Source organism: Hyla sarda, chromosome 3, assembly GCF_029499605.1.
Source record: "Hyla sarda isolate aHylSar1 chromosome 3, aHylSar1.hap1, whole genome shotgun sequence".
Classification (NCBI taxonomy): domain Eukaryota; kingdom Metazoa; phylum Chordata; class Amphibia; order Anura; family Hylidae; genus Hyla; species Hyla sarda.
In genome coordinates, this window is record NC_079191.1 from 310,982,504 (window position 1) to 311,006,906 (window position 24,403).

At 45.8% G+C, this 24,403-nt stretch overlaps 1 protein-coding gene across 2 annotated transcripts in view; it reads left to right on the plus strand.

The window, feature by feature from the left end:
- Nucleotides 1-24,403, plus strand: part of SCAF8 (SR-related CTD associated factor 8) — a 137,543-nt gene that overhangs the window by 109,187 nt on the left and 3,953 nt on the right. For both annotated transcript variants that reach the window (XM_056567042.1, XM_056567043.1), the window contains 9 exons: nt 4,457-4,566; nt 8,791-8,984; nt 9,087-9,187; nt 16,890-17,003; nt 17,351-17,507; nt 17,985-18,139; nt 18,520-18,664; nt 18,925-18,993; nt 22,431-22,628. In XM_056567042.1, the coding sequence (XP_056423017.1) occupies nt 4,457-4,566; nt 8,791-8,984; nt 9,087-9,187; nt 16,890-17,003; nt 17,351-17,507; nt 17,985-18,139; nt 18,520-18,664; nt 18,925-18,993; nt 22,431-22,628 (1,243 nt within the window). The remainder of the gene's footprint in view (nt 1-4,456; nt 4,567-8,790; nt 8,985-9,086; nt 9,188-16,889; nt 17,004-17,350; nt 17,508-17,984; nt 18,140-18,519; nt 18,665-18,924; nt 18,994-22,430; nt 22,629-24,403) is intronic.

Genomic DNA, 24,403 nt, shown 5'->3' on the forward strand with positions numbered 1-24,403 from the left:
AACGTAGTACTGCGCAAATAGTGTAGGGCTAACATAGGCAGCGCTAGGAGCCTAGCGTCAGCTCTGCGCTATTTACGTTAGCTGCGCGTGAGGCTTTTAAATCTGTTCCCGTACCGAGAGGTGACAGGGACGGAGAACAGAGCCGCGCTCTGCATTCTTTTGACACCGCTAGTGGGCACAGGGACCCTGCTAGCGGTGATGGCAGCGCTCGCGGGGGGCATATTTGACACCGCTAGTGGGCACAGGGACCCCGCTAGCGGTGATGATCGCGCTCGCGGGGGGTACATTTGACACCGCTAGTGGGCACAGGGACACCGCTAGCGGTGATGGTAGCGCTCGCGGTGGGCAGATTTGACACTCGCGGGGGTGGGGGGCAGGAGGTAATACCGTGATACCGCGATAATAAAAAAAAAATACCATGATATTAATTTTAGGCCATACCGTCCAGCACTACTGTTTGCAGTTTGCTTTTTTTTTCTCTCAACAATATCGAGACAGGCTTCTTATCTTTTTTTTTTTTTTATGTGATGCAACTGCCGAGGTGGGGGGCCAGGTTGTTTCTCATATGTGCTTTTATTGAGCTCTCTGCTCCTCTCTGTTCTTGGTTTATTTTTAGTACAGGAAATGGGAAAAGATAGGGGATGGCCACCACCTCAATATGAGGAGATGTTAAAGGGGTTATCCACCATAAGGTGATTTTAGTACGTACCTGGCAGGCAGTAATGGACATGCTTAGGAAGGATCCGCGCTTGTCTTGGGGCTAAATGGCTATGTTGTGAGATTACCATAATCCTGTACCTAGCTTTTTGTGAACTGGTATTTCCTGTTTGACTTTTCTTTTTTTTTACTACAAATCCCACAATTCAATTTTTTCTCCCTCCCACACATCAGCCACCCCACCCATTGAAACATAAATGAGCTGCATCCAAAGACCTGTGGTTTTCAATCAGGGTGCCTACAGCTGTTGCATTAGTTGCAGATTGATCTCTTTCCCACCAAGCGATCCCTCCACCCATTGAAGCAGATTCAGTCAGGTCAGGTCTCGGCCACACTGGAACCTGGGAAAAATCTGAGACAACAGTCATTTTGTATGCTGGTAGAAATAAATATTGGAGTGAAAATCACAGAAGATCTGTGAGAAAACCATCACACACAGGTACAGACACTATATTATCAACAACACTAACTTTATAGCCCCTGTAGCATAGTCAAATAAAAAAAAAAAATCCTGGAATACCCCTTTAAACTGGAATAGGTGCACACTTAGATGCACTGAATATATGCAGTACAAAGGAAGCAACATGGGCACTCAAACTGCGCACAACCTTAATGTACACAGATGCCAATCTTCCACCAGGTTCTTGCTGCTCTTTCTGAGGACAGCTCACCTTCTCTCACACCCTGCACAACTACCTCTGTCAGTGCCTCTATTTAACGTATACACCAGGAGTATTTCCTAAGGTACCGTATTTATCGGCGTATAACACGCACTTTTAAAACTTAAATTTAAGGCAAAAAGTCTGCCTGCGTGTTATACGCCGATAAGTCTTCTGGTCACTGATTTAAAGCTGCCTCAGCAGCGTCTGCTTGTTAAGTATTAACAGCACGGCCGCGGCCACTTTAAATCAGTGACCAGCGGAGGCTCCTCCCCGCTCTGTCACTTGTTTTCTCCCGCACCATCCACAGGTACTGGTGTGGTGGATAGTGTGGGAGACGCTGATTAAAAAGAGCCCTACCTTGCCCGGATCTGCGCTACCTTTTAATCAGCGTCTCCCGCACTATCCACCAGTACCTGTGGATCGTGCAGGAGACAAGTGAGTTTCACTTTTCATTTTCCCTACCTCCCTCATCATTCCCCCTTTCCCTACTTTTTATAGTTTTGTTTATTTTCCTTACCTGGCTGTGCTTCGGCAGGTCAGGTCAGGCGGAGGGTCTTGCGGGCTGCGGTCAGTGAAGCAGATGAGTTACGTCCTCTGCCGGCTTCTCTGTGCGGCATCACTTCATTTCCTGTAGTCGCCGCCGAAAAGTGACATCCGTGATGCTGCACAGAGAAGCCGGGAGAGGACGTAACTCATCTGCTTCACTGACCCCGCAAGACAGCCGAAGCACAGACAAGTAAGGAAAGGGGAAGAGTGGTCTTCAACCTGCGGACCTCCAGATGTTTCAAAACTACAACTCCCAGCATGCCCGGACAGCATTTGGCAGTAGGGGTATGATGAGACGGGGAAATGATGAGGGGGGGAATAATGGGGGGATGAGACAGGGGGAAATGATGAGGGGAGGGGATGAGACAGGGGGAAATGATGAGGGGAGGGGATGAGACAGGGGGAAATGATGAGGGGGGAGATGAGACAGGGGGAAATGATGGGGGGGGGGGGAGATGAGACAGGGGGAAATGATGGGGGGGAGATGAGACAAGGAAATGATGAGGGGGGGGGATGAGACAGGGGGAAATGATGAGGGGGACGAGACGGGGAAATGATGAGGGGGGACGAGACGGGGAAATGATGAGGGGGGATGAGACGGGGAAATGATGAGGGGGGACTAGACGGGGAAATGATGAGGGGGGGATGAGACGGGGAAATGATGAGGGGGATGAGACGGGGAAATGATGAGGGGGGGGATGAAGGGGGTATGAGACGGGGAAATGATGAGGGGGGAATGATGAGGGACATGATGAGACAGGGTGGGGGGATGATGAGGGGGAATGATGGGGGACATGATGAGACAGGGTGGGGGGATGATGAGGGGGAATGATGGGGGACATGATGAGACAGGGTGGGGGGATGATGAGGGGACATGATGAGACAGGGTGGGGGGATGATGGGGGGACATGATGAAGACATGGTGGGGGGATGATGAGGGGGAATGATGGGGGACATGATGAGACAGGGTGGGGGAATGATGGGGGACATGATGAGACAGGGTGGAGGGATGATGGGGGGACATGATGAGACAGGGTGGAGGGATGATGGGGGGACATGATGAGACAGGATGGGGGGATGATGAGGGGGGATGATGGGGGACATGATGAGACAGGGTGGGGGGATGATGAGGGACATGATGAGACAGGGTGGGGGAATGAGGAGGGACATAATGAGACAGGGTGGGGGGGATAATGAGGGGGAAATGATGAGACATGGGGAGATGATGAGACAGGGTGGGGGGATGATGGGGGGACATGATGAGACAGGATGGCGGGATGATGAGGGGGAATGATGGGGGACATGATGAGACAGGGTGGGGGACATGATGAGACAGGGTGGGGGAATGATGAGGGGGAATGATGGGGGACATGATGAGACAGGGTGGGGGGATGATGAGGGGGAGTGATGGGGGACATGATGAGACAGGGTGGGGGGATGATGGGGAGGGATGATGAGACAGGGTGGGGGGATGATGAGGGGGAATGATGGGGGACATGATGAGACAGGGTGGGGGGATGATGGGGGGACATGATGAGACAGGGTGGGGGGGATGATGAGGGGTAATGATGGGGGACATGATGAGACAGGGTGGGGGGATGATGAGGGGGAATGATGGGGGACATGATGAGACAGGGTGGAGGGATGATGGGGGACATGATGAGGCAGGGTGGAGGGATGATGGGGGACATGATGAGACAGGGTGGAGGGATGATGGGGGGACATGATGAGACAGGATGGGGGGGATGATGAGGGGGAATGATGGGGGACATGATGAGACAGGGTGGGGGGATGATGAGGGGGAATGATGGGGGACATGATGAGACAGGGTGGAGGGATGATGGGGGGACATGATGAGACAGGATGGGGGGATGATGAGGGGGAATGATGGGGGACATGTTGAGACAGGGTGGGGGGATGATGAGGGACATGATGAGACAGGGTGGGGGGGATAATGAGGGGGAAATGATGAGACATGGGGAGATGATGAGACAGGGTGGGGGGATGATGGGGGGGGGCATGATGAGACAGGATGATGAGGGGGAATGATGGGGGACATGATGAGACAGGGTGGGGGGATGATGAGGGGGGAATGATGAGGGACATGATGAGACAGGGTGGGGGAATGATGGGGGACATGATGAGACAGGGTGGGGGAATGATGAGACATGGGGAGATGATGAGACATGGGGGGGTGGTGATGAGAGGGGTAAATGTGGCACAGGGACTGATAAAAGGGAAGGAATGATGTAGCACTGGAGGGGACGGGACCAAACTGAGGTGCAGAAGAAAACGAAGTTGGGGGGATGATGTGGCATTTAGTCAAAGTCATTTATTTAACATTTTATTTTTTTTTACTTACATTTCCCTGTTAAAATGGGGGTGCGTGGTATACGCCGATAAATACGGTATATGCTATTGAGGGGAAAAAATTTGATGTGAAGCGGATGTTGTTTAGGGAGCACTGCAGTAGGTGATGTTAATTTTATTACTTCATAAAAGCTTTAAAGAGTTCTCTTTTCCGTTGTAAGGATATGGATATTGAGGAAATGCAAGATGAAACTGAAGAGCTGTATGAAAAGGAAGAGAAGAAAATGATAAAAGATGAAAAACCAAGGGCCCGTTCAAAATCACGATCAAGGTAAAATAAAATGAAATTCCTTGTTGTAAGACTTGCAGTTTATTCTTTTTTTGTTGTGGCTGCATTCTTTTGAAGAGGTTAAAGGGATACTCTGTTGAAAAACTATTTATTTTACATCAACTGATGCCAGAAAGCTAAACAGATTTGTGAATTACTTCTATTTAACCCCTTGAGGACTCAGCCCATTTTGGCCTTAAGGACTCAGACAATTAAATTTTTACGTTTTCATTTTTTCCTCCTCGCCTTCTAAAAATCATAACTCTTTTATATTTTCATCCACAGACTAGTATGAGGGCTTGTTTTTTGCGCGACCAGTTGTCCTTTGTAATGACATAACTCATTATATCATAAAATGTATGGCGCAACCAAAAAACACTATTTTTGTGGGGAAATTAAAACGAAAAACGCAATTTTGCTAATTTTGGAAGGTTTCGTTTTCACGCCGAACTATTTATGGTAAAAATGACATGTGTTCTTTATTCTGAGGGTCAATACGATTAAAATGATACCCATTATTACATACTTTTCTATTATTGTTGCGCTTAAAAAAAAATCACAAACTTTTTAACCAAATTAGTACGTTTATAATCCCTTTATTTTGATGACCTCTAACTTTTTTATTTTTCCGTTTAAGCGGCGGTATGGGTGCTCATTTTTTGCGCCATGATCTGTACCACATTTGCATATAAAACACTTTTAATAAATTTTTTATAATTTTTTTAAATAAAATGTATTAAAAAAGTAGCAATTTTGGACTTTTTTTTTTTCCGTTCACGCCGTTCACCGTACGGGATCATTAACATTTTATTTTAATAGTTCGGACATTTACGCACGCGGCGATACCAAATATGTCTATAAAATTTATTTTTTACGCTTTTTGGGGGTAAAATAGGAAAAAACGTCCGTTTTACTTTTTTATTGGGGGAGGGGATTTTTCACTTTTTTTTTACTTTTACATTTTTTTTACATTTTTTTTTACACTTGAATAGTCCCCATAGGGACTAATTCTGATCTGTTCTATGTATAGGACACAGAACAGATCAGTGTTATCGGCGATCTTCTGCTCTGGTCTGCTCGATCTCAGACCAGAGCAGGAGACGCCGGGAGCCGGACGGAGGAAGGTGAGGGGACCTCCGTGCGGCGTTCTGAATGATCGGATCCCCGCAGCAGCGCTGCGGACGATCCGATCATTCATTCAAATCGCGCACTGCCGCAGATGCCGGGATCTGTATTGATCCCGGCACCTGAGGGGTTAATGGCGGACGCCCGCGAGATCGCGGGTGTCGGCCATTGCCGGCGGGTCCCTGGCTGCGATCAGCAGCCGGGATCAGCCGCGCATGACACGGGCATCGCTCCGATGCCCGCGGTTATGCACAGGACGTAAATGTACGTCCTGGTGCGTTAAGTACCACCGCACCAGGACGTACATTTACGTCCTGCATCCTTAAGGGGTTAACCTCTTAAGGACGTAGGGCGTACCTGTACGCCCTACGCCAGGTCCTGGTGTTTAAAACAGGGTCGTTGTGCCGCGGGCTGTTAACCCTTCAGACGCGGCGATCAAAGTTGACCGCCGCGTCTGAAAGTTAAACTAAACGCTTCCCGACAGCTCAGTCGGGCTGATCGGGACATCACGATGTCCCGATCAGCTAGGACGCAAGCGGAGGTCCCCTTACCTGTCTCCGCGGCATCCGATCGGGGTTTGATTGCTCCAAGCCTGAGCTACAGGCTTGAGCAATCGAGCCCCTATCTCACTGATCCGTGCAAAGCTATGGCTTTGCAGGGATCAGCATAAGAGATCAGTGTGTGCAGTGCTATAGGTCCCTATGGGAGCTACAGCACTGCAAAAAGAAAAGTGAAAAAAATTATTGGGCCGGGGGACTAATCATTTGTCATCCGCCAGCGCAGCTTCTCCCCCCCACCCCCTGCCAAATAATTATCAGCCGCTGCGCTGTATCTATTCCTGTGCCCGGGCTGCAAATATTTGGAAACAAACTTTAACTTACCTTAGTCCTCCGTTCCCCCATTGCTAAGGCACCGGCCTAATGGTCCCTCTGCTGTTCTTGCTGCTTCCTTGTGTTGGGACGTCACAGAGCCTTCAGCCTATCACTGGCCGCAGCGATGTCCCGCATCGGCCGATGATAGGCTGAGCCCACTGTCATGTAAGAAGCCTGCCGGCTTCTTACATCACAGTGAGCTCAGCCTATCATCGGCCGAGGCGGGACATCGCTGTGGCCAGTGATAGGCTGAAGGCTCTGTGATGTTCCCCTCCCCAGGACCGCAGCGGAGGACAGTGAGGCCAGTTTCTTAGCAACGGGGGAACGGAGGACGAAGGTAAATTAAAGTTTGTTTTTTTAATATTTGTAGCTCGGGCATTGTCTAGGTCAGTGGTCTTCAACCTGCGGACCTCCAGATGTTGCAAACATTTGCAACATCTGGAGGTCCGCAGGTTGGAGACCACTGGTCTAGGTCTTATTTTCGGGGTAGGGCTTATATTGCATCCCACCCCGATAATCCAGCTAGGGCCTATTTTTGGGGAAACACGGTAGCGTATTTTTGGTAACTTTTTATATAATGAAAATAATAAAAAAAAAAAAAAAAAATAATAAAAAGCGATCAAAAAGTCAGATCAATATAAAAATGGTACCGATAAAAACTTCAGAACACTGTGCAAAAAAGGAGTCCTCATACCGGCCCGTACACGGAAAAATAAAAAAGTTATAGGGGTTAGAAGATGAGAATTTTTAACATATAAATTTTCCTGCATGTAGTTATGATTTTTTCCCGAAGTACGACAATATCCAACCTATATAAGTAGGGTATCATTTTATCCGTATGGACCTACAGAATAAAGATAAGGTGTTATTTTTACCGAAATATGCACTGCGTAGAAATGGAAGCCCCCAAAAGTTACAAAATGAAATTCTTTCTTCCAATTTTGTCGCACAATGAATTTTATTTCCGTTTCGCCGTAGATTTTTGGGTAAAATGACTAATGTCACTGCGAAGTAGAATAGGTGGTGCAAAAAATAAGCCATCATATGGAATTTTATGTGCAAAATTGAAAGCGTTATGATTTTTAGAAGGTGATGAGGAAAAAATGAAAATGGAAAAACCCTGCGTCCTTTAAGGGTTTTAAAATCGTAACCCTTCCAGTACTTATCAGATGCTATATGCTCCACAGGAAGTTCTTTTCTTTTAAAATGTATTTTTCTGTCTGACCACAGTGCTCACTGCTGACACTGTTTAACGTTTTTGGCACCAGTTGATAAAAATAAAAAAAAATGGTACACTTTAAAGAGAAACTGACAGCCGGTTCACTCGTACTTAACCCTATACACAGGGTTAAAGTGTGGGTGAACCAGATTAGAATGATGTATAACTTAAGTTTGCTTGTGTAATTATGAAGTAATGTGATACCTGACTCCTGGTCCATAGTCTGCACGCGTGCCAATGTACTGTATACATGTACCATGCAAATAATAGGATTTATATGTCTGTGCATGAGGATACGTCATTTGATTTGCTGTCTCCATCACTGCAGCACAATTGTTGACCTAGTCCCCTGTCCCTCAGTGAATGTTATAGAACAAGTATACTTATGAATACGCTTTGATTTAAATGAGCACTGTTAGATACAAAAAACATTTTTATATGTTGTGCATCTTGACAATACATCAACCTTTCTAATATACTTTATAAGAATGATTTATTTGCTTTTTTATAGAAATCATGGCTTATTAAGTCTTGACTTTGTCCAAGCTGAAGCACAGACATGGACAAAGTCTAGTAAGTGAGGGTGGGCTAGCACTCCTCTGTGCTCTCTGCAGTCTGGTAGGAATAGAGAGAGCACAGAGGAGTCCTATCAGAAAGACGAGAGTAGAGGAGTGATTTGCCAAAGCCATGATTTTATAAGCTATGATTTTGATTAAAAAGGTTAATAATATTTTCTTATGAAGTATATTAGAAAGGTTAATTTTTTTATCAAGATGTACAACATATAACATGTTTTTGAATCTGACAATGCCCATTTAAATCATAAAATAATTTGTATGCATTTGCCAAGTGGCTGTGTATGATGATGCTTTCTTGTGTGCTTCCAACTCTGGCTCCATTTCTGTAAAACTGCTTCAACATCCTGTAAGTTAATGGAAGATAGGGCCTAGATATTTTATTCTAACTTACACATCAGTGTTTTTTTCCCATTATATTTTATTATTTCTAAAGATCACCTAGGAAAAGACGTTCTAGATCTCGTTCTGGATCCAGAAAACGTAAGCATAGAAAACGTTCTCGTTCGAGGTCAAGGGAAAGAAAACGTAAGACTTCAAGGTCATACTCCAGTGAAAGCAGAGCACGAGAACGAGAGAAAGAAAGGCTGAAAAAGGGCCTGCCTCCTATTCGATCCAAAACTCTTAGTGGTATGTCTGAAATTAAATTTTACAGTTTTAGTAGTAACCAGGTTGTGAACCTTGGGGGCATTTACACTTCAAAACGTCATGTTTTTTGTTTTTAATATGTAGTGTGCAGTACAACATTATGGGTGGGACAGGTCGACAAAAAGGCAACTCAGCAAGACCTGACCAATGTATTTGAAGAGTATGGACAAATTGAATCTATCAATGTAAGTAGACAGTTCTTATTTAGAGGCATATTATATTTCAGCAATTGTGCATCTCTTTGGTACTTTTGTTTTTCAGTGATCACTATGGTTTCTGACAGCTTCCCTCCATATGTCTATGGAGGGAATTTATCATTGGTATTACCCTGTTTTTGTGGTGTTGTGTTGCACGATTTGTTACAGTTGCTGTTTAGAGACTCCATTGTGACATTGCGTAGCTATGCCGTAGTCTGGTTACCTTTTTGTAGTAGTCATCAATTTATCATGTGCGATTTGTCGCAGTTTGTCTTTAAGACCTCACTTTGTTGCAAGTATCTACCAGCCCAGACCTTGCTGACACAACCCTCTGTGGCTGAACAAGTCGCAGTGGAGGAACCATACAAAGTGATACACTTTGTACTAGCACCATATTTATCATATGGTGTAGGGATCGACCGATATCGATTTTTTAGGGCCGATAATCTGTCACCTTTCCGGCCGATAACTTATACCGATATTCCGGTATAAATTATCGGCTATTTCAACCTCATTACACAGCTCACAGCAACAGTGCAGGAGCCAGAAGGATTGCGGACCGCGGGAACAGGTAATTATAACACCGGGGATGGGGGGAGGCGATGGGGCGGCGGCGGTATGTGGGCAAAGGATGGGGGGGAGGCGATGGGGCATCGGCAGCGACGGTCATCTCTGGCCGGGGGGCAGGGCATTATCTGCAAGGTAATTGCCGATACCGATAATGTCCAAAATCGTGATTATCGGCCGATAATATCGGCCTACTGATAATCGGTCGATCCCTAATATGGTGTATATTTCTCATATGGCTAGCACCATATTTATCACATGCCCTGCAACCATTTGGCACATTTACACTTTGCCACCACACAAATTAAAGGGGTGGAAACATTGTTCACATACACCACCCTTGATAAATTCCCTTTTCTCGAGCGCTTCATTGGGGGACACAGGACCATGGGGTATATGCTGTTGCTGCTAGGAGGCTGACACTAGGCAAATAAACAAAAGTCAGCTCCTCCCGGCAGGATATACCCACCCCTTGACACTGACCAACTCAGTTTTTGCTTAGTGTCCAGCAGGACGCAGACACAGGTCTGGAGCTCTCCAGACCTGGTCTTATTTCTTTTGTTTTGTTTTTTCTGCTTAGTTTCAGGGCATAATTAGATATTTTCTCCCTTTTTTATTTTCTGTAGTGTGGGGCGACAGGAGCATGGCGCTGCCTCATCCCCCACTTGCGAGCTAGGGGCATGGTGCATTGTTGAATGGACCGCTAACCCCTCCCCACCAGCAACCAGCGCTGGGTGGTGTATCCTGGGTCCGGGTCCCCCAATTGTTTGCCAGGTCGGCTTAAGGCAAGTGGCCCTAGCTAGTCGAAGACTACTGGGGTGAGTATGCTCTGTGTTCTATGTAGGTGAGTATTTCATCGTCCCCCCCCCCCCCCCTTTCCCCTTCCCCCCTTTTTTTCCCGCAGCTGCTGCTTCTCCCCCTCTCCATGATGCTGAGTTGGGGGCTTAGTAGAGGTTGGGGGTGCTTCTCAGCCATGTTGGCACACTAGGGGTTAACATTTATTCTGCTCCCCTCTGTCTCCTACATTCCCGCCTTTGCAAAGGGGGCCACTTTACCTTGCGGAGTCTGCAGCTGCATGAGGGGTACTTCTCCCGGAGGGCTCCCATGTTCCATGTGAGGGGTCCAGGCTGCGGGCAGGCAACACCGGGCTGTAGCTCGGTTTCCCGTGTCCGGTCGCCACTCTCTCCCCCTTCCGCAGTGCTCTTATCAGCCATGCTGCGGACTCCTTCCTGTAGTAAGTGCCCTTTTTATGTCCGAACCTTCTCAGCAGGCGGTCCCTGCGCTGGTCACTTACTACGCCTGCTCTAGCTGTCAATCCAAAATGCCTGACGGTTCTTCTAACCCTACTTGTCCACCCTGTGCATCCTTGCAACCCAATCCTCCCCTGACTACCGTGCAGTATGGTCCTCCAGCCGGCGGATGGTCAGATTCTGCTCCCGAATGGGTCTCCTCTCTCTGTTGATCTCCAATTTGGCCAGGGTTTCCCAGGAGGTGGTCTCCGCCTTGGGGAGGTCCTCCATTCGCCCTGCCCCTAGGGAGACGGCAGCGGGTTCTCCCTCCCGTCCTTCCCTACGGCCCTCCCGGGACCGTCCAGGTCGCTCTTCCTCCCCTGAGTCAGGCTGTGTGGGGTACTCCCACCTCAGCTACCGCTCCCGCTCTCATTCCATCTCCAGGCACCACCGCAACCGGTAACCCAGTGTCTGCTCCCGGTCTCCCCACTCCCGGTCCACCTCCTCCCTATCCAAAACTTCTCTGGAGCATTCCCAGTCCCCTGGTGAGCTTGGGAACTCTGATTCAGATCATCCCTCTGACTCGGAAGAGTTTTCCTGTATGTCAGATATGGTGGACAGTCTGGTGTCGGCAGTCAGGGACACCTTCCATCTACAGGACCCAGGAACTTCTGGTGCAACCCCTGAAGTCTCCTTCCGCCGCGCTCGTTGGGCGCCCCAGGTTTTCAGCCCACACACTGAATTTGACGAGCTGTTAGAGGCGGCATGGAAGCATCCGGATAAACGCTTCCACGGAACTAAGAAGCTCAGGGCTTCCCCTTCCCCAGGATCTCGTTACAAAGTGGTCTTCACCTCCTCAGGTGGACCCTCCTGTGTCATGGCTTTCTAAAGACACTACTCTACCGCTGACCTACGCAGCTTCCTTTATAGACCCCTCAGATAAGCGCATTGATAATCTGGTGAAATTCGCCTTTGAGGCGGCAGGCTCTGCCTTGTCCCCAGCCTTTGCCTCTACCTGGGTTTCCAAAGTCCTCTCTGTTTGGGCAGGTCAATTGTGCCAGGGGTTCTTAGCGGGTGCTTCCTCGGCTTCCTTGGAGTCGGCCCGCTGCGCAGCCTTTGCCTTGGGCAATCTGGTGGCTCTTCGGCGCTCCATGTGGCTTAAGGCTTGGAATGCAGATGCGGCCTCTAAACGCTCCCTTACTGAACTTCCTTTTCTGGGGTCTCGGCTATTTGGCAAACGCCTGGTTGAGATCATCTCGGAGGCCATTGGAGGCAAGAATTCCTTCTTGCCCCAAAATCTTCCGCGCCGTTCGGGTTCATGGCGGAAGATTTCTTCCTTTCGTTTCTCGGGCCGCACAGACAATCCGATGGCCCCTCAGGATAGGAGGGCCCTATCTTTCAAGACTCCTGCCCCAACCTCCCCTCTTCCAAATCCGGAACTCGCAAGCCCACCTCTGCCTGAGGGTGCGCCCCCATCAGAGTTCTCCCCTCGGGTGGGGGGGTCGCCTGTCCCTCTGTCGGGATATTTGGCTGGCGCAAGTTCAGGATGCTTGGGTTTGAGAGGTTGTCTCCCAGGGCTATCGCATAGAATTTTCTTCTATTCCCTGGAATCGATTTTTCCGTCCCGATCTTGCTGCAGCTTTTCAGGTGACCCTTCGTTCACTTCTGTCCCAGGGCGTGATTGTGCCGGTCCCTCCTCGGGAACGGTTTTCAGGGTTCTATTCAAGTCTCTTCGTTGTTCCCAAAAAGGACGGCACGGTTCGCCCTATTCTCGATCTGAAACTTTTGAACCGTCATGTGCGACTGCAGCACATTCGCATGGAGTCCCTGCGCTCTGTTGTTGCCTCCATTGATCAGGGGGAGTTCCTTTTCTCCGTGAACATTCGGGATGTCTACTAGCACATCCCTATCTTTCCGGCCCACCGGCGTTTTCTCAGGTTTGCTGTTCCAGCGGGACCGTGCTCCAGGTCTTCACCTAGATGCTGGCCGCAGTGGCGGCCCTCCTCCACACTCGGGGTGTCTTGGTTCTCCCCTATCTAGATAACCTACTTATCAAGGCGTATTTGGAGCATTGGCTAGAAGAAGTGCACTTGCTGCACGAAACGGACACAGTACCATGGAGGCGCCCCCGCATCTGTATTTTCGTGCATGTCTTCATAAAGGACCCTGATCTGCAGTGGTGAGAGCGATCCTCTGTTTTCTACTTTTTGGAATCTACTTATCAAGGCACCCTCTCTGGAACAGAATCGGGCCAGCCTCAACATCACTCTACAGACTCTCTCCAGTTTCGGTTGGATCATCAATCATGCGAAATCCAACCTGTCTCCATCCCAATCCCTGGTGTTTATCAGGATCTGCTTCGATACGGGGGCTGCTCGTCTCTCTCTTCCGGAGGACAAGCTCTGGGAGCTCCCCTCGAAGATTCGCTTCCTTTGGCGGCCGGGTCTGGTTCCCATCCGCACCTGCATGTCCGTTCAAGATGGTGGCCTCTATGGAGGTGGTCCCCTTTGTGCAATTTCGCTTCTGTCCCCTCCAGTGGGCCATTCTCTCTGTGGGACAAGTCTCCTTTATCCCTCCACCACGGAATCCGGCTCTCACCCCGAGTTCGCAGCTCCCTCCTTTGGTGGCTTCAGTCTCCCCTCCTTCGAGAGGGTCGCTCCTTCCTGCCTTTCCATTGGCATGTCCTTACCACGCGCGCGAGTCTCTTCGGCTGGGGAGGTGTCTTTCGGGACCAGACTCTGTCGGAGTCTGGGCTCCCCATGAACATTCTGGAACTCAGGGCGATCTTCCTGTGCCTTCTACATTGGAGTCGCCTGCTTCGGGGCCTTTCAGTCCGGGTGCAGACAGACAATGCCACAGCTGTGGCGTACATCAATCGCCAGGGAGGCACCCGCAGCTCTGGGCCATGAGGGAGGTGTCGAAGATCCTCCTTTGGCAGAACTTCACGTTCCAGCAATTTCCACAGTGCACATTCCCGGGATCGAGAATTGGGAGGTGGACTTCCTGAGGCGCTCCACCGCGGACGCGGGCAAGTGGTCCCTTTACCCGGAAGTCTTCGATCAAATTTGTCACCGTTGGGGGACCCCAGACGTGGATCTTTTCGCGTCGCGCCGGAACAGGAAATTCCCTCACTTCGTGTCCAGGTTTCGGGATCCCCTTCTCTGGCGGAGGACGCTCTTGTGGTCCCTTGGACCCCCTTCGTTCTCCCCTACCTCTTCCCGCCACTTCTTCCCAGGGTTGTTCGGAAGCTCAAGGCGGAGGGCATCTCAGCGATTCTGGTGGCTCCGGACTGGTCTCGTCGCATGTGGTACGCGGATGTGGTCAGTCTCGTGGCAGACATTCCCTTCTGTGATTCCGGAGGGTCGTCGCAAGGGTATTCCAGCTTCCTAGGCGACCATCTCGCAGTGGATCCATTTTGCCATCTCGAAATCGTACCGGCGAAAAGGGAAGGTCCCACCTTTTCGGGTCACTGTGCATTCCACACATTCCATTGGGGCTTCTTGGGCGCTAGGCCATAGGGCTTTGGCCTTACAAGTCTGCAAGGCGGCCACTTGGTCGTCCTTGTATACAGTGACCCCCCGACCTACGATGGCCCCGACATATGATCAAATCGACATGTCGATGTCATCGCATGTCGATGTCAGCATCTACATACGATGCTTTTTTATGTCGGGCCATCGCATTAAGTGCTATCGGGCAGCGCAAAATACTTAAGCTGCTGCCGGATAGCAGCTTAATGTTCCCCGTGTGGTGCGGTAAGTATTAGTTACCCCTCCACGATGCTCCGGGGTGCCCTCCGGGTCCAGCGCTGGTCTTCCGGTGTCTTCTCGGCCCGCTCCGATGACGTCAATACGCTGCTGCGCACGTCATCCAATAGGAATGGCGTACACAGTGGCGTAATGACGTCGCTACGCAGGCCCAGTAAGGCCTTGCGGAAGACAGCGGAGGACCGGAGAAGACAGCGGAGATCCCAGCGGAGGCCCGGTGTCACCATCGCGAGCGGCGGGGACAGCATCGCGAGCGACGGGGACAGGTGAGTACAGCTTCCTATACTTTACATTGCACAAATCCCTCAACATACGATGGATTCGACAAACGATGGCTCGTTTGGAACGAATTACCATCGTATGTTGAGGGACCACTGTACTTTCACCAAGTTCTACCAAGTGCACACTTTTGCGCCCGCGGACGCCGGTTTGGGTCGCAAGTTGTTGCAGGCGAAAGTGGCTCAGTCTTCTGCCTGATTCTGTTTTGGGTGTTTTTCCCACCCCGGAGACTGCTTTGGTATGTCCCACGGTCTCTGTGTCCCCAATGGAGACGACCGAGAAAAGTAGATTTGTTATTACCGTAAAATCTCTTTCTCAGAGGATCCATTGGGGGACAGAGCAACCACCCATTTGTTTGTGGTTATGGTTCAGTTTTCGATCCGAGGGGTTGTGTTCGGTTCTTTTTGCCTGGTTCCCTCGGACACCTGCTGGTTTTCTTTTTCTGTCAGTCCTCTCCTACTGCTTTGGGACTAAACTGATTAGATCAAAGTCAGTAGGCAGGGTATATCCTGCCAGGAGGGGCCAACTATTTTTGTATGCCTAGTGCCAGCTTCCTAGTGGCAGCAAGATATACCCACGGTCTCTGTGTCCCCCAATGGATCCTCCGAGAAAGATTTTACGATAAGCATAAAAAATCTACTCATAGGATTCCTATTATTTTTCGTAAATTAAGTGATTTACAAATAATACCTTATCCCAGTCTTGGCTGCCAGGTGTCTAATCTCTCTGCAATTTGCTGTCCACTGCCTGGGCAGAACAAAGAAAGTTGGTGTGGGGCTTAGATATTGCTATGTGCTGTAGAGACAGCACCTGGACTGTGTGAATGTTAGCTGAGCCTTTCTGCCTTCCCTAGAGGATTCTCACTGTCCTTAAAAGTTAAATCAAGGCTTCCAACTCATCTTTGACCACCTAAAAAGTTCTGGGCAACTCTAGTGTAGATATCTACTCATTTATGTATACAATGCTGCCTTCTAACTCTAAATGTAACCCCCCCCCCCACACACACACACACTCCCTGCCACTCACTTCTTAGTGTAACCTCTTCCTTTTCTTATAGGACCTTTCACACAGAGTACCTTAAAAACCCTTACAAGGAACATTCCAATCCCCCCCCCCCCCCCAAAAAAACAATTCCCTCCCCCCCCAAACAATTCCCTCCCCCCCCAAACAATTCCCTCCCCCCTCCCGCCACCACATGCTGTCTATAGTTGAATACTGTGTAAATAATCCCCCAGCACAGTGCCATCCTCCTCAGTTCAGGGCACTTTCACGGGCATTATGTTGTCATCTAGCAGAAAGGACAAAGGGGCAGTACTGTGGAATGACTGGCGAGACACCTAAGGGAATGGAAATAACTGTGTGTGTGTGTGTGTATGTGTACTAATAACAAACAGCTCACCTCAGGTCCTGCCCCTGAAATGAGAAATAGCTGGAGGGGGCTCAATAACAACAAAAATCTCCTTGCTACCACTCTGCACGCTTAATTTATCAAAACCATGTCGTTTTTAATTTTTTTTTTTTGAAAATGACAGATTGTGGTTGTATCCTGAACTGTATAAATGAATAACAGCGCTTAGGAAGGCAAGGGGGGGGGGGGGGGGGGGGGGTGATATCTTTGTCCAATTGCATTGACTGTCCCCTTGTAGAGATGTAAATTAATATTCATGAGATGTAAATTTGCAGAGGAAATTTAAGAGGATGACAGTGTGCTTTATATGAATGCAATAACTTTCTCATTGTGCAAAATATACCATTCCAAGTAGATTTTTGCTTTACCATGAAAAAAAGATAATTTTGGTATCTGACAAGACAGTCTGACTAATGTATTACTATTATTTATCTCCACAGATGATACCTCCCCGTGGTTGTGCTTATGTTTGCATGGTTCACAGGCAAGATGCTTTCCGGGCTCTTCAGAAGCTAAGCTCAGGCTCTTGTAAGATTGGGTCTAAAATAATCAAGGTACACTTTCTGATATTTCTACTTTTGCTTTAGAATTTGTTTGTCAGGTATCTGATGCTAAACTTCCATCAGCATGTACGGCATTTTTTATATAGTGTATGAATTGAAAGAAAATTTAAAAGTGTAGCATTTCTATTATAGGAGAGAAAAAATTATATAATATTTATTTATACATATATATATATAGCATATGGGAGAAGTTTTTTTTTTGGACTACCTTAAATACTGTTCATTGAATTGCCTTGAAGTTGTGGAAACTGCTGAGTACATAAATTCAAATATGTATATCAATTTTTTTTTGTTTAATTTTCACATGCACACATTTTGTAATTGGATCATTATCCTAGATCGCTTGGGCTTTAAACAAAGGAGTGAAAACAGAGTACAAGCAGTTTTGGGATGTTGATCTTGGCGTCACATATATACCGTGGGAGAAAGTTAAGCTGGATTATTTAGATGACTTTGCTGAAGGTGGAATGATCGATCAGGAAACTGTTAATAATGGTAACAAAAAAAAATTGTATTCAGTAGTATTTTTTTATTTTACTTTGTACATAATTAGATTGATTAGTTAAAATATGAATGCACTTAATTAGAATATATAAAAGATTATGATCATAATGCAAACATTTTTCAGTGAACATTTTTTCAGTATAAATTTTTTGCTATACCTCTTCTGTGGGCTGAGCATAAACCCTGCCAGCACCTGCCCATCGCTAATCCTCTTGGTAACTTACCAACTTTAGTTTTCATGGCTACTTGAGTATAACACTAGCTTTAACCTTGCTCTCCATTTGTTTTCCTGCTCTTTCACTGACTATAGACTCAATGGATAATGGTTTGCAGAGATACTGTAACTTAAAAAAAAAACAACAGGTTTAATCTTTTGACTAAGCGAAAGTTCAATATTGTATGAAGACATATGTACATGTATTAAGAGGATTCTTAGTTAAAATTATACTTTTTTTTTTTGCATTGTAGAATGGCAAACACAGAGGAAGACAGAGCCTGTTGCAGTGAAGAAGCATGCACCTGCTCCTGTACCTACTACTACTGTGCAGAGTCCAATTGTTCCAAAAACCACAATAATAACAACACAGACGGAGGCATATAATCCACCTGTTGCAATGCTTCAGGTAAGAAAAACAAATATTACACTGCTTATGTAGTAATCTCATTAGCTACTTTTTCACCATGTCTGACAATACAGTGTAGGGGTAGGGTAACATGTGCAATATTTTGCTGCATATTTTCTACAGCATATTGCTACTTTTGACCCTACCCTAAAAGCGATAAGTATATAAAAAGATAATTTCAATATTTTTATGGAACCAATGGGTTTTACTTTTATATGGTGTATATACTTCCCTTATACTTATTGAATCCAATCATACTTATTAAATTGCCTGTTAGTATTATTTTTCTTTATCGGCACAACTTTATTTACATGCTTTTTCACAGTTTATCTGCAGAGAAATTTCATTTTTTTTCTCCTTATTGAATATATTATGAACAGATTCCTGTAACACCAACTGTCCCGGCTGTGAGCTTGGTACCACCTGCTTTTCCTGTGTCCATGTCTGTGCCACCACCAGGCTTCACCAGTCTTCCCCCTCCTCCGTTCATGCGTGCAAGTTTTAACCCTTCTCAGCCACCTCCAGGTAAGCATATTTTTTATATAATAAAAGTTCTCTTTTGTATTATAGGTGGAGGTCATAGGTTTTTGTTTTTTTTTTGTTTTTTTTCTAGGTTTCATTTCAGCTTTAAATTTACCATGTTGTTATGAAATCCTGTGTACATCTAGCTTATAATATTTTTCAGTGGAAAAATATATCTGTGAAACTGTTTTACTCAGAAATATGATCTTCCTTGAAGTATGTAAAACATTTATTTTATTACATATTCAATTTTTTCATTACAGGCTTCATACCTCCACCTGTTCCCCCACCCACTATTCCCCCACCTTCCATCAGCTCAGCTATTCCTACAGGTGGGTAAGATTAACATTATGTATACATAGATCTATATGAAATGTGCAATGTTTCCCAAAAAATTCCAGATGTTTATGTCTGACTAATAATAGGATAAGGTAATCGATCTAGGGAAATTATCCCACTGCTGTGTGAATACAGTTCTGCTACTATTGTATTGCCGCTTCTTAATCAAACTTGTCTTAAAGAGGTTGAACTTTTTTTCTTTCTTAAGTCTAAGGTGCTATGGAGTGGCATTCATGAAGGCCTCTATGTCAGAAAACTGGTGTACAAGTCTGAGATTTTGCACAAAAATTTGTGATTGCAGTGAGATTACTACTTTGAAGAAGAGTAGTCAGGGCTTAGCGAGGGATTGTGGCCACCTTCAGATTTACTATAATTTGCCCTAGAAATTGGCATGCCTGTCAAGAAGTGGTGTATATATAATGCCAGTGCTGTTTTACTTAAGACCAGCATCTAAAATGCTATGTCTTGCTCCACTTAAAGTCAGCATAAATTTATATATATATATATATATTCTTTTTATAAATTTAAGCAAAAACTAATTTAGCTTTTAGCTACAGTTATGTAGCTCGCCATCCTAGCTAATAGGGGTTTTCAAGACCTAAATCAATATATAAATAACATCCAGAAGTGTAGCAGATGCCTAGACAAATCTCCCTTTGTAACTTTTTTTTTTTTTCTCATTCTCCTGTTTTGTTATAGCTAGTGTATGTGCAGTTCTGCGCTATATACTGTATTTACTTTTTTAATTTCCTTTTCCTGCCTTCTCCCCTATCAAACCAAGCATGTCTACAGGATTGGGTCTAGTCTCCACTCTGAGATCTACCCTGTGTCTGTCTTAGACTCCTCCCAGTACCACCAACCCTCATAATATTTGCACATGGACCTCCACCTAGCTCCTTCCTAGTGGTTCAAAATACCTATATGCATATATAGGTATTTTTTACTTGCATTTTTGGCTGTTTATAAAAAATAAAAAAAATGTGTGACGTTAGGGAACCATAGAGACAGACATGGCCAGTAGAGACCCCCATAATTGTATTATACAAGGTGGTATCTGCAACCACTGTAGCATCTATAAATCACTTATATTATCAAATAAACTATTTTCGCTGAGTTTTATGAACAAATGCCAGCAGTAAAATTACTTCTCCTTTATTGAAAAATCCATTTAGAACAAGCAACAGTGGATAGTCTAAGGTACATCAGTAGCAAAATAAAACTCGGGAAACTCTCTGCATGACTCGTTTCAGGTCATGTGACCTTTCCTCAGATGCATGATTGGTGGTGGAGAGATGTGGGAATATATAAGGCTAAAAAAAAAGGGCAGGTGCATTGATTGCACAAAGGGGATTAACCAAGGTTATCAGGTGCAATGATTGCACAAAGGGGATTAACCAAGGTTATCAGGTGCAATGATTGCACAAAGTGGATTAACCAAGGTTATCAGGTGCATTGATTGCACAAAGGGGATTAACCAAGGTTATCATTTGCAATGAATGCACAAAGGGGATTAACCGAGGTTATCAGGTGCATCGATTGCACAAAGGGGATTAACCAAGGTTATCAGGTGCAATGATTGCACAAAGGGGATTAACCAAGGTTATCATTTGCAATGATTGCACAAAGGGGATTAACCAAGGTTATCAGGTGCATTGATTGCACAAAGGGGATTAACCAAGGTTATCAGGTGCAATGATTGCACAAAGGGGATTAACCAAGGTTATCAAGTGCAATGATTGCACAAAGGGGATTAACCAAGGTTGTCAGGTGCATCGATTGCACAAAGGGGATTAACCAAGGTTATCAGGTGCATTGATTGCACAAAGGGGATTAACCAAGGTTAATCCCCTTTGTGCAGTCAATGCCCCTGCCCTTTTTTACCCTTATATGTTCCCACATCTATCCACCACCAATCATGCATCTGAGGAAAGGTCACATGACCTGAAACCTGCAAATAATTTTACTGCTGGCATTCTTTCATAAAGTTCTTTGATTGGAGGCTCTACACCTTGTGGAGGACTACGGTGAGCTGACTGCATTTGCATTTCTATGAACTATTTACGCTGAGTACAGCATGTTTTAGCTGTTGTAGGGCTACAACCCCCACCTTTTGCATCATAGGAGTTGTCATCCTGTAATACATATACAGTAGATGATAGGTAACCAGTAATTCTGGAGCACGTGGTTGGCACCACTGTGTAAACCTCCTAACAAGCGTTACTGACCTGGGACAAAGTCACCAATGGTACATAAATGGGTTGGGGCCAACAACTTGTGGGCAGGGTTTCACTGGTCCTGGATGACCCAGGATTCTTTTGCAAGTATACTTTAGCAGTAAATAAACAGGGGACATGTAGTACTCACAAACACAAGCTTATTCCTCAGTGCTGTACAGAGATTGTCATCACTCACGTTGGTTCATGTCCCCAGTGGGGCTCAAAATTTAAACTCCTAGTATCGGAGGAATCTCATGCAAGCACATGGAGGACTCAAGCACTGCAAGGCAACAGTGCTAACCACTGTGCCACAAGGTAGTTATCAACCCCTGGTCTAATCCACATCATACTTTCCTTACTGCTCCCGCTTCCACTAGGCTTCATCCAATGTTGGCTCTGTCTTCAGACGTGGGGATAAAAATTCATATTGAATTCCAGCCAGTCCATTTGAGGGATGTTTGCCCCCACCCACCGGATGGACTTATCCTGTGATGTCACGTTCACTGGAAGGAACAGGAAGTCAGAGCCTTTAGGCAGTAAACATGACATCACAGGAAAATAACCCAGCCTGCAAACACAGAATCTATGCATTTATTTATTTCCTAAAAGCCACACTCTGTCCTGAATGAAATAGTAGCTCAAAGAAAAATAGTTATATCAGCTCACCCATAAATCCACATAGACAGGTGACGTTCCTCACAGTAAATCTCAGGTTGGAAGCTCCGGGCTGTGCACTGAAGCCGTGTCTCCAGGTGAAATCATCAGAAAAAGGGAAGGTGAAAAAGTCCGGCTCCCAAGTAAAAATAGTAGTACTTTATTGATCCCTAATTAAAATCCAAAACACAAAAATGGGTTAAAAGTACATATGCACAGAAGGAAACTCCTCCGACGCGTTTGGACTTAACAAGTCTTAGTCATGGAGATGAAAGAAATAGACTGTGACAGATTCAAAATATGGTTACAGGTTTTCACTGGATTTACAAATGAAAAATGACAATAAATGTCTTCTTTGTATACATTTTATTTACATATGAACCATCAACATTTTAAGTGTAATATGGCTACAGTGACCTGTAAAATAATTATAGTCACATTCACATTAACGGACCATAAAAAATAGTCGTCTATTTTACAGACTACAGAAATTTTCAGTTGGTTGACAACTCTGATATTACACAAGTACACAGTTATAATTTTTTTTTAATCTTGTGCAGCCTTGGTTCCTCGACTACCCATGTCTACAGACATTAAAGAAGTGTCATATAGCAGTTTGATGTTGCCAATACCATCAGTTGTAACCACTTCAGTATCAACGCCATCTGTCTTTAATCCTTCCTCAAGTACTCAAGCAGGCCAAGAAGACAAAAGACCAAATCCTGCAAACAATGTCAATGAAAGGACTGCTGCAAGTTGTAAGTCTACATGCAGATTTTACTTTTATTGTACTATGATGCTTAGCTAGCTAATTAGCATGTCTTATGCTCCTCATCATCTTTGCTTTGTAGTGGTCAGCACTCTTTTTTTCTGTTCTATATTGCTTGCACATAACAATTTGTACCTATGGAAAATGCAGGAAACATGGGTAAACATTAAAATTGTGACACAAGTCACTTTTTCCCTGATGAAGCATTAATACATATATTTTTATTATTAACCCGTTAAGGACACAGGGTTTTTCCGTTTTTGTTTTTTCCTAATCACCTTCTAAAAATGATAATGCTTTCAATTTTTCACATACAGACCCATATGAGGGCTTTATTTTTGCGCCACCAATTGTACTTTATAATGACATGAATCATTTCACCACAAAATTTACGGCGAAACCAGAAGTAAAATATTTATGGGGCAAAATTGGAAAAAAAAAAAAAAACAGGGCTGTGGAGTCAGTCGGAGTCGGACGAAACTTTGGGTACCTGGAGTCGGAGTCGGCAAACAATGCACCGACTCAGACTCCTACTAAATTTAGATTGGAATAAGAATTAAAAAAAGCAAGTTTAAATGTCCCAATTCACAAAAAGTTATAATGAATGAATTCTTTACTATAAGAATAAAGATCAATGCATGCAGTGCCTCATGTAACCGCAAAACAAACACGTTAAGTGACTGTGAAGAAGCATGCTTTTCATGTGCTTTACTATTTGGCCCACAATGCAAAATTAGGAGCAGCAATACTTATACTTTCCATAGTGTTGTGTCCTGCTGTTACAGGGAACTCATTGGGTAACCTAGCCTCTCACTGATAAGGGATTAAGGAAATAGGTTTTTTGCAGGACTAAAGACACTCGCATGAGTGAAGGGAATGGAGGGTCAATAGTTCAAGACTGAAGCTGTAAACCATTGGAAAAACTGCTGCCATTCAGATAAGGCTATAAAAACATGTAAACTCGATTGTTAACTTAAAGGGGTACTCCGCCCCTAGACATCACGAGGGGCGGAGCCGTGATGTAGTGATGCTCCGGCCCCTGTATCGCCCGTCATTATGCACAGAGGAACTCGCTCTGTGCAGTAATGATAGCACGGTGCCGCATCGGCAATCCCGGTGGTCCCCAGCAGCGGGACCCCGGCGATCTGACATCTTATCCCCTATCCTTTGTAAATCATTACTGCACAGAGCGAGCGAGTAATGATGGGCGATACAGGGGCCGGAGCATCTTTACATCACAGCTCCGCCCCTCATGATGTCACGACCCGCCCCCTCAATACAAGTCTATGGTAAGGGGCGTGGGGGTCGTCACGCCCCCCTGCCATAGACTTGCATTAAGGGGGTGGGGCGTGATGTCACGAGGGGCGGAGCCATGATGTCACGCTGCTCCATCCCCTGTATAGCCCATCATTACACACAGAGCGAACTCTCTCTATGTAGTAATGAAAGCGCGGTGCCGCAGTGGCGATCCCGGGGGTCCCCAGCAGCAGGACCCCGGCGATCTGACATCTTATCCCCTATCCTTTGGATAGGGGATAAGATGTCTAGGGGCAGAGTACCCCTTTAAACTTGACTATGGGATTCTTCAGGGAAATCATGTTTTATAATAAATTCCCCTTCCTGGATCCTCCCACTGCGCTATCTTCAGCAGCCGATCAGCACACAAACTGTTCAATACAGTAGACTTCCCAGCCAGTAGTCCTGTGGTAATGACATGTATGTTGCCTTTCTTTCCTTCAAGGAATGTATAAAATACATTCACAT